The sequence below is a fragment of the Pinus tabuliformis genome, chromosome 1_2 (assembly GCF_031772625.1).
Source record: "Pinus tabuliformis cultivar Carrire ecotype Pingquan chromosome 1_2, CPIR1, whole genome shotgun sequence".
NCBI classification, from domain to species: Eukaryota; Viridiplantae; Streptophyta; class Pinopsida; order Pinales; family Pinaceae; genus Pinus; species Pinus tabuliformis.
The window spans coordinates 1,242,815,091-1,242,826,262 of NC_142298.1; the positions used below are offsets into that span (position 1 = coordinate 1,242,815,091).

Consider the following 11,172-nt stretch of genomic DNA (forward strand, 5'->3'; position numbering starts at 1 on the left):
AACAGGTCCTTACACATGGTATCAGAGCCAAGTTCAAAATCTGAGGCCTAACAGTGGCTCTCCTTCATCTAATCAGCCGTGAGTAGGGGGTATTTATTTTGCTAAAAGCTCTGAACTGTCCATCCAAAATGATTCTCATAGCTTCTCTATGGTCTTCACTTGAACTTTCCTTGCTTTTAAATTTGTTGTTGTTAAAACTACACAATACATCCCTCGAAATACCTGTGCCGTCATGCTTTTACTATAGACCATTGAAGGGATTAAATCTCGGCCTTTCACAATGTCAGTTATGGGATTAAAGCATTAAGCAAAGATAGCAACAACCTCTGAAAGTAGCACCCTGTTGTTAGGGTCCCTTGTCTTTCCATGAAGAAGCTACCAAGATATATTGGCACTAGAACTTCATCGACGTCTTTAGGGTAAGCCCATCTCTCTCCATCTCTCACAGTTTTCTTAAGAAGGCCTCACCTTAATCATCTTCTTCTTCTGCTTCACCATATAAACCTCCTCCTCGTAAATTTCTGCTCTGTAAAAAAAATAAAAAAAAAAAATCATTCGACAATCAACAAATTCATATGTGTGTAAGAAAGCTCACCTTCTACTTCATCTATAGAGAATGGTGTTTGCCACGGTGAAGGTCCCCTTGCTTCTGTGGATCTGCCCATAGCTACAACGCAGGGGAAGTGAGTGATGTGTATGTTCATGCAGTTAAGAGCGTGTTTCATGCATTCCTTGCATTGTTCATGCGGTGGTGGACCTGTTAGTCCATTTCTGCCTAATCTGATGCGTTAGGTTTGATCTTACACAATGAGTTCGCTTATGAGTGAACCTCTCTGCCAACACTGTGAACCTCTCTACCTCACGGTGAAAGGTGGTTCCTGTTGAGTTGTGGAGCAGCCTGTTCGTGCCTCTGCAAGTTCTAACAGCCTATTCATGCCTCTGTAGATTTGTTTGCGTTGGTGGTGTCGTGGTTTTCCTACAACTTTGGTGTTCCGTGTCTTCCTGAAATCGATTAATTAAATTGAATATATTTCCATGGTGGAGCGTTGACTTCCAATATGTGCCGAGTCATGTCTCTATTCGTAAGTATTGCCTCTATTTGTAAGGAATGATAAGAATTTATGATCTATTTGTGCCTCTGAGCAACGTGGGAAAGTAGTGTGGCGCCACCGCATCCCCTCCCAGAGACTGAGGTTTGTTTACAGTAAGGAAACTTACGAAATTAAATTTCTTGCTATGCAACGTTTCAATTCTCCTTCGAAACCTGCGGTGATATACCTTTAGGACAAACGAGTAGACTAGTCTGGCGGTGATAGCGTGTTTCATGAAATTTTTCCCTTGAGAGCAGGGCTCCTTCTGGCTGCTGCTTGGGTTGATATCAACGAGAATCACTTTTCAACAATATTCAGCTTCTCTTTCATTAAAGAATCCAACTCAGTACCTTGATACTGAGATTCTGGAAAAAACAAAAGAGAAGCATAAATATGAAGATCTAAATTGGGTTGCCGAAATTGATGAAACAACCCTGTTCAATTAAGATAAGAGTTTTATCTTTTTAAGCCCAAGGTTTAGCTTGATTGGTATATGCTCTTGTGCTAAGTCCATGGAAGTCTCGAGATCAAACTGCAATGGACCCTTGGGGGTTACCAGCAGCTGGCAACCAATCCGTCTTCCATCAGAAATTCTGGCAAAAAAATGGGAGAGATCCACAAGGGGAGGTATGGTATTAGAAGCCTCATTCTTCGCTGAAGTGTTGAGGGTGGGGAGATTGTTTTTTCGAACAAAAAGACATTTTATCTTCTTGTGATACTGTTTCTTTGTCTAAAAACTCAGGAAAAACAGTCTTGAATTTCATAGCAGGAACCTTTTCACTGATTATATTGATTTGTAATTTTTGTAAACTCCTGGTATGATTTTCTTTTATTAGCAAAAAGAGGAACAATAAGATTCCTTCATGTGTTACATCTGGGTCTGAAGGTTACCTAGCATTTCCTTTTCCCCACCTCCACTTCATTTCATTGACCAAACTGTTAACAATTAATGTTATTCAAATCACAACTAAATCCAGCTAGAATTTTCAAAACATGTACCCAACAAACAAATTATCTAAACATATCATCATCAAGCTAACACTCAATGTACTTGTATGTCTCTCTCTATCTCAAGTCAAAAATGGGATGCACTGTTTAATTAAAAACAAAAATGAAAATGCAATCAAATACTAACTCATGATTCAGAACATAACGAAGAGAATTTCCAAGAGTATGGTCCTCGTCATTGAATGCAAAGGTTGAAGAACTTGGATTTTCAACAGAGCCCAATTCCATTGCAACACCACGAAGAAGTGCATGAGCTGCACCTTTTATCAAAGCCAAAAGATGTTGCAAATTCTTTTACTGGCAGATCCCTGTAGCTTCCTTATAGTAAATGACCTTTCAAAAGATAAGCTATCAAAATTCACATCTTTCCGGTTTACAACTTCGATTGTGAACAAGATCATCAATCGTTACATCTAATCAGCATTCGGTAAGATTCAATCCTAGTTTTTATATATAGATAGATAAGTCTTTCCAAAGATATATATAAAGTCATATGCCCAAAAGGATTGGATCCATTCCCTTGGTGAGGAGCAAGAATATTTTTACCATTGGGTAAGGTTTAATCACTGTTATATATAAACACATCACGCATATATAAACCATGGGTAATGCAGGAGCAATGTAATTTATCTCATGGACTTTTAGTGATCATTGCAAGTAAAACAACCTAGTATGATCCTGTGTGTGATTTTGTGCCCAGTAAGGTTTGAATCTGGATCATTGACACGGTGACACCCTGTTTCAACCACTAGAACACAGCCTACTGGACTTGGGGGTGCTTTTGTTAACACATGAAACATGTCAGATACCATTATCACGACTACACTAAGGATATTAATTATCACTTAAGAAACCTAGAAATTTGGGACTCGGTTGCATGAAGGAAGATGTTTAAGGTGTCAACACCCAGTCAAAGCAATACCTCAGGTTTTGCCAGGTCCATGAAGACAATGAAGAAGATTTTGATGAGGCAGGTCCATAATTAGTGTCTCAGCACTAACTCAGATTCTACTTAATGGTATGACTGATGAAAATATGACACCACACCGAAGGATGAAACCAAAAAGGATTAATGCCTTTGAAGCTCTTCCGAAAAAAAAAAAAAAAAAAGAAAAAAAAAAAGGGGGTGATATTAACAGGACTTTTGAAATCTGCAATTATTAGGGCCTCCAGTGGAAGTAATGCAGCCAGGGGCTGCAGGTGATGATGGAAATGAAAAACCCCACAAGAAAGGTAAGGAAATTATGTTAGAGCATGAGAATGATATTGTGAAATCCAAGAAAGAGAAAATTCTCAATAACAGAGATAAGGGTAAGTTGAGATACAGTTTAGTGTCGATTGAATTGTAGTCTAGCAGTAGACTTGTGGGAGTTTACCAAAACCAGCCCAGACTCGATACTCATGCAATCCATGCGTGGTCTCTACTTGAAATCCCTGCAGTGATTATTGCATCAGTGCAGTTCTGCATTGGCCAAAATTGGATAGTTTCTGTTAAAAATAATATATATATATATATATATATATATATATATATATATATATATATATATATATATATATATATATATATATATATATATATATATATATATATTTTGAATAACCAGTAGTTATAGTTAAGCTAATATATAGACAATGAATAAATGTATACTTTTATCATGTATTTGAAACATTTTAAATTTCGAATAGCCACTCCACTTATTATTAAAGACGAACAAAATTTTAATGATCGAAACAAATACTAGGAAAGAATGGTTGTTAATTTATTTTCAGTTGAAAGCGGGATGAAAAGTATCAACAAGTTTATTTATAATTTATGAACAGGGCCACCCCCAGCAGGTGTTCACAGGTAAATAATAAGGGATTTGAACATAAGACCTTTGTATTCATATTTACTTTACATTTTACAAGCTTGGTAAGTGAACAACTAACAGTGTTTACGAATGAAGAATTCCAAGAGTGAACCTTTTCTTTTGTCTAAGCCATCCTTGACCTTGTTGGTTCAATTATTATTTCATGGTTTGCTTTTCTGTACCAATTTCTAGTTGTATTGGTATCAACTTAATTTCATCCATAATAGTGCCTTAGGTACGCATGTAGTTGAGATTGTGAGTGATCGAACAATAATCATGCCCTTAAAGTATAACATGAAGAACTACAACCAACAGTTAATATATCTCCCCTACAGATATAATGTGGTTGGAGGGATCTTCTTTAGGTTTACCATTAGTTTTAGGAATGACTAAGGGTAGATTAGTTGGCATATTGGCCAATTTGGATAATTATGGATAGGAACATTAATATTATTTGAGGAGATTCAAACCTGCCATATATGTAGAAGGCACTGGTTGGCATTATAGTATTCAAAGGATGGGGTTGAGGAGATTAGTTCACTATATCATGTTATCAAAGTAGGATCAGACTTTCTAGGTTCAATTCAGTGGACCACTCGAATGCTTGCACACTGGTTGGTTTAATACTCAATTGTAAACTGTCAATTACAGAACCATCACAGTTAAGGGACCATAAAAAATTTGGGTTTATTTCATTGCAATTTGAATCATGTGTGTTTTTAAGTTCCTCAAGTATGATTCTACCCAATAACAAATTTTCATTGAAGGATTTCACAATCTCAATGGATACTTATAGTTAACAATGACAACATCTACACAATGTTCCCTACGTTATGCTGATTTTGAACTAAGAGATTACTGGAACGCTTACATACGTATCATGCATATCACCACTTTTAACTTTCTCATCCTTTCTCCCCAAACCACAATGAAACAATAACAACAACCTCCATGACAAATGCAACGATCGTTCATTGAAGGAGGATATGGATATTTTGTATGACAAGAGCTATCGAGGTTTACTAATTGACCCTGATGCTGCTCTATTGCAAGCCTATGCTGATATCCGTGCGCCCTGAGAGAGCTAAAAACATCATACCCAAATAGTTATAAGTGGCCTTTAACAAATCCATTTTGAGATAACAACATCGTAAGCATGTATGCCAAGTATGGCAGTCCAGGAGATGACCGACTATTTTATGATAAAATTCTAGGAAAAATATTAACCCATGGAATGTAATTATGAGAGTTTGCCACAAACCGGCTGAGCGGGCAAACACCTACACTGTAGTACCAAATGTAAAATGAAGGCATATTTCCAATTGACTTTACGTTCCCATTGGTACTAGGATTGTAGTGACATATCAACTTTGCAATAGGGCAAGAAGTTCATTATCATATAGGCATAAATGGGTTCAATTCCAACGTTTTGTGGTGGATGAAATCACTTCTATCCTAAATTTGGATCTGTCGAGGTTCATGCCAAATGTTGAGAAAACATCTAAATTGAGTGTGGTTTAATGCTCTACAATGCTTCTCGGTTATGCACTGAGAAATCATAGATCATATAAGGAGGTATTCGCATTCTTTCATCAGCTGTAGCCGGTGGGTGTGATTCTGGACTCAGTTACAGTGGTAGGTGTGCTCTAAGCTTGTGATCATTTAGAAACTCTAGAAGAAGGTAAATTGATTCATAGTTATGTAACTAGGAATGGATTTCAGTCAGATGCTTTTGTAAAGGTTGCTCTTATGAATATGTAGTGTGGTGTTTTGGAATGCCATGATCTTTGTGTATGTTGTTGAGGTAATTCTGGATCTTGAAAAATAGAGCGGACTACGCAGAAGTGCTGGGAGGTTTCCAGAAAGAGTTGCAGCCTCAACAGGAAGAAAAATATTTCTTATATTTTCTGTGAAATAGAAATATTGTAGCAATGGAAGCTGAAATATGGCAAAGGATCACAAAAGAGTTGTTGCATATGATTTTAGCGAGGCTGCCCATTAGGGTTCTTGGCAAAATGAGGACTGTGTGCAAACAGTGGAAATATCTACTGTCTTCCCGTGATGCCTTCGAAAGACTTGTTCCAATTTGGTCACTGTACTCCACCCCTGGGTTTTTTATTCAGATCCATTGGAATCCAAAAGATGACGTGGATTCTTGGGTTATAGAAGAACGCAGTTCAGACATGTACAAAGTTCCTTTGCTCAATCACGTCGTTGTGAATACTTGCAAGGGCATCTTCTGTTGTCATAGAAAAGGGGATATGTTGGATCTTTCCATAGGCATTCCCAGTACCAGGAATTGGGTACAGCTGCCTCGTCCTCCAATACCTGCTTTCATTTTCAATGGATTGGCTTTCGATTGTTCCACAAGGCGTTGCACTCTCCTGCTGGGCAGATATTCTAGTAGCAGGAGAAGAATTGTGATGTGTATTTATGATTCAGAATCCAACGCCTGGACTCAAGTTTCCATGATGGTCCCGGACCATATTCAGCCTACTGGAAAGGGTATCTTCTGTAATGGCAAGTTTTACTGGGTGTCTCTGCCTCCCAATCCCCCGAATCCCATCCCTAATCTCATGGTAGCCTTCAATATTGCCGACGGGCTGTGGACAGAAATCCCGTTGCCACAGAGATGCAAAAGGATTAGTCCTGGAAATTTAGGGGATTACAATGGGCAAGTGGTGCTAGTGGAGCACAAGGGCCATGACTCTGTTCGCATATGGAAGTTGAATGAAGCAGAAGTATGTTGTGATGTAAAAAAGAACCGTTTGGCAAAATGCAACATTCCATTATTGGATTCAGTATTAGTTAATAGCAGTGGGTTGGTAATGGTAATGGATCGGAAAATGAATATATCGATATATAACTGGAATGGGAAATTGATAGTCTGGCGATTGAGATTCCCTGGGCCTCGCATGTCTCAACGACCAATTCGAGTATCGATATCAGCCTTCGAATCTAACAACTTATGGTGGCCTCAACCATGATTTATATACTGATCCATTATTTAGGAAATTTTAGATGGTTGTGTTTTATTTTTCCTAGTTCTTTTTCTAAATTTCGATGATAATTGAAGTGCTCGGTTTATGAATATATTCTTTCTTTTTATCATATATTACCAGCGTAACATTTTTCATTTACTCAAACTATGGATCCTGAAACTTTATTGACAATTAAATTAGAATTGTGGAAGTTAGTTTCTAAACTTGCAGAGCTGTTTTATCTATATATGTAAAAGAGAAGTAAAAGGTATGAATAGAGAAGAAGATTATTCATCGTTATATGCAAAAGAGAAGTAAAAGGTATGAATGGAGAAGAAGATTTGGAGGCTTTTTGGTGTTTATTTTGCAGTTTTTGAGATGGCTAGTAGTGTACCATAGCTTGATGGGAAAATGGTATCTGGTGCATCAAGATGAAGACTCTTTTCTACTTGTAAGAAATATATGAGATATCCAAGTGTGAAGATGATGATAATGACTTTGTGAGTTTTGCTATATTTTTTTAATCTGATTCTATTTATTTTGAGAATGTAGTAAAAGAAAGAAAATGGTGTGATGACATGGATGAAGAAATCCAAACAATTGAGAAAAATGAGACGTGAGAGATAGTAAATCTTCTAGCAGAAAAAGGAGTTATTAGTGTGAGGTGAGTTTATAAACTCAATAATGATGTATAATGCATAATTGAAAGGCACAAAGCACAACTTGTAGTCAAGGGTACAAACGACAATATGGAAGAGAATATAATCAAACCTTTGCTCTTGTACAAAGAATGGAAACCGTTATAGTTGTCATGGCAATAGTAGCTCAATACAAATGATAAGTCCATCAGATGGATGTAAAATCAACTTTTCCCAATGACGTATAAGTTAAGAAAAGCATTGTGTGGGTTCAAGCAGTTGCCAAATGCTTGGTATAGCTGCATTGACTCGTAACTATTGAGCAATGGTTTTAGTAAAAGTAGCAGGAAGCCAAACAATTTACATCAAAGTTAGCAATGAAGGTGAAATTATCAAAGTTAGCAATGAAGGTGAAATTATAATTATTTGCTTGTATGTAGATGATTTTATTTTTACAGGAAATAATCTATCCATAGAAGAATCTAGATTAGCAGTCGAGAAAGAATTTGCAATAACAAAAATGGGCTTATTGAGATATTTTTTGGTATTAAAGTCGAACAAACGAATGAAAGTATCTTTATATCTCGAACCAAGTATGCAGGGGTTATCTTGAAAAGATTTAGGAAGTTGAATAGCAAGCTAACTGATGAGCCCCAATTTTGGTACAATTTGGGCTCATTTTGGCCTATTATACTTGCTCAAACCATTCATATTTTATTGCTTATGCATGCATTTCTTAGTTTGTTCATGTTGTTTGTAGGAAGAAGGGTAGGCACTCTATCTACGTGACTAATGCATTATGATTCCAGGTTTTGGCATTAAAAGGGAGCAAAAGACAACGAAAAAGGAGACAAGGAGACAATGAGGTGGCACTGCTGGTTTTTAGGAGAGGATGTCCACGATCTTGGGGACATTCCTCGTGATTCCCACCAAGAACTCCGAGCTCCAATCCATCTCCCCTCCGAGCTTAGAAGCAGCCAGCTGTTCTACAGGAACAACAGTTACAACTGTTCTACAGGAACAACACTTATGACTATCCTACAGGATCAGCAGTTAAACTCTAGTTGGACAGCCGAGCTCCTAAAATCAAGGACACTTGTTGGATCACTGTTTTGCATAAGTATAGAGGCCGTAGCCTTTGATAGGTTGTTGAAACTTTCGCATTACTATTGTAATTTTGGAGCACAGCTCAGTTTTTTTCCTTTTTGTAAGCCAATTTGGCATGACATCAGATTATGAATAAAGAAGGCAGATTTTGATCTAGCTCTAAGTTTTCTTAAGGAGACTATAGCTCTCAGGTTAGGGCCCAACCTGAGAGCCATAGATCCCCTCTGCTGTAGTGTTGTTTGCATTTCGTTTCAGCACTCTGAGTTTTCATTTTCACATGCAATTTGAATTACAGGTTGTTGAATTAGTCTTTTTCATGAGCATAGATAGGACTGGTTTATGGTTGAATTGATTTCGGTTGTTTAGTTAGATTAGCAGGTTGATAATACATTGGAGCTCCAGCAAAAATGGTTGAGGAAGTCTCCACTGCCATCTCCGTTTGGAGATTGGAGTGCAGCCTATACCAGCCACAAAAATACGCATTTATTTATTTCATGATTGCTGCAAACACAGTCACGTTATGTTAGATGCTTCCACATGATTCACACCTGCACCACACTCCTTCATCACAGCTTCATGCACATTCTCCTTCGCGTTTTGGATTGCTGTTCATTGAATTTACAAGCACAGGTAGTTTAGGTTAATGCATTTTTGGTTTGGTGACAATCATAAGCATTTGTTTCACTTACACTGCTCTCTCTCGTTCCATTACCTTCTCCTCCATCTTGATCACGCATGAAAACACATCTTTGCCCTCTTTTCCGCTCTGTTATCTCCCAAAGTCTTTCACTCCTCACGTAACTTCATTCTCTAGCCCTTTCGTTGACATAGCCCTTTACCTTCCAACCTACTCCCTACACTCACTTCCCATCCTATTCTTCCACTTCTGAGCCATCACCAGCCTCATTCCTACCTTACACATCTCCCCCTACCATTTCATCACTCCTCCATCACGCAAAACACTCACGGTAGGTCATCCTGTAGCCGTTTGTAGACATCCTGTAGAAACCAGAGTATCCTGTAGGATCCCTGCAGACATCCTGTAGGAGGCCACTCACTCGGTTGCTGAGCATCTGAATGCGAGGAACCTCTGTGGATGGATGCTAAGGATCCCTAGGGACCTCTCCTAGCCTCCCCAACCTGTCCCACGCTTTCCTTCCTTCTCCATCCCATCTGCACAACCAAACCCTAATTAGCACTCAATCACAATCATTCCATACACTTAAAGGAAAAATACAAAAACATGTCTTTTATGATGCAAGCAGCTTAGATCCATGCATTTTCACTTATTAGAGGTAACAGCAGCATTGGTAGAGGTTTCATTCACATTCTTTGCATTATAGCGGTTAGACTAGTTAAATTAGGGTTTCCTAGGTTTACATGCTTTGATTTGCTTTCAGTCCATTTTGTCAAGTAGAGTAGTTTTCCTTTGAGAATAGCTTTCGTCCATCAATTAGCAAGCTTCTTCTGAGAGCCTATAGAAGTTGGCTTGAGCCCTAGCGGACTTGTGCCAGCTGACCAAGTGACAGCTGCGACAAGAGCTAGTACTTGTGCATATAGCACCGTCGCTTCCAAGTTTGTACGAACTACCGGGTTGATAAAATGAGAGACAGGAAGCCCCAGGAGTTGTAGCATTATTGCTACAATACTGGAGCTCACCATCTTTTTGGCGCCGTTGCCGGGGAAGCATCAGAGTATTAGTAATTGTTGCTCTTCTTCTACTTTCTTACTCTTACTTCTGCTCAGTAGTTTATTTCATTTCCATTCTGCAAAAGTAGCTTAGTATTTCTTGCTTTCCTAGCTTAGTATTTCCTGCTTTCATAGATTAGCATTTCCTGCTTTCCTAGATTAATATTTCCTGCTTTCCTAGAATTAGCTTTCCAATTCCGCAAATTTCATTTGAGCAATATAGTTAGTGTAGATCACTCTGTTTCAGTTTTGCAGGTACCAAAGAAAAAGCAAAAGCACAAAAAGAAAGAAAAGTCCTTTCCATTTCATGCCTCGTAGGAGCCGAGATAGATCAGGCAAATTCCTACCAAACACCCCCACCACATCACTAAGTCACCCTTCTCTCTTCTTTGGTGACAGTGACCCAGAGGAACCTATAGGTGAACATCCTGAGATATACCAAGACCCTATAGAAGAAGAAGAGTTAGAGACCACTCCATCTGAAGCCATGGCTGATAATAGAAGAGAAGATGAGAGAATAGAAGGAGCTTTCCCCATCCGAGAGACCAATGGAGAGATGAAAATGAAGAACATTAGCCCCTCCGCCTTGCCTCACTTCCATGGACTGACCACTGAGGATCCTGATACCTTCTTGTTTGAGTTTGCTGTCCTTTGTAGAACCTATGACTATACTGAAGATGAGCAAAAGCTGAAGCTTTTCCCTTCAACCCTTAAGGATGCAGCACTACGCTGGTTCATGGGACTACCTGGGAATAGCATCGCTACTTGGGCTCAAATGCAGCAAGCCTTCAATACCAAGTATAGG

At 38.5% G+C, this 11,172-nt stretch overlaps 1 protein-coding gene across 1 annotated transcript; it reads left to right on the forward strand.

Annotated features, from left to right (window-relative positions):
* The first annotated feature begins 5,883 nt into the window (after window positions 1-5,883).
* On the forward strand, window positions 5,884-6,939 carry LOC149210752 (F-box protein At5g49610-like). Its single transcript, XM_089399075.1, has one exon. The coding sequence runs from the start codon at window positions 5,884-5,886 to the stop codon at window positions 6,937-6,939; it is 1,056 nt and encodes a 351-aa protein (XP_089255201.1).
* The last annotated feature ends 4,233 nt before the right edge of the window (window positions 6,940-11,172 follow it).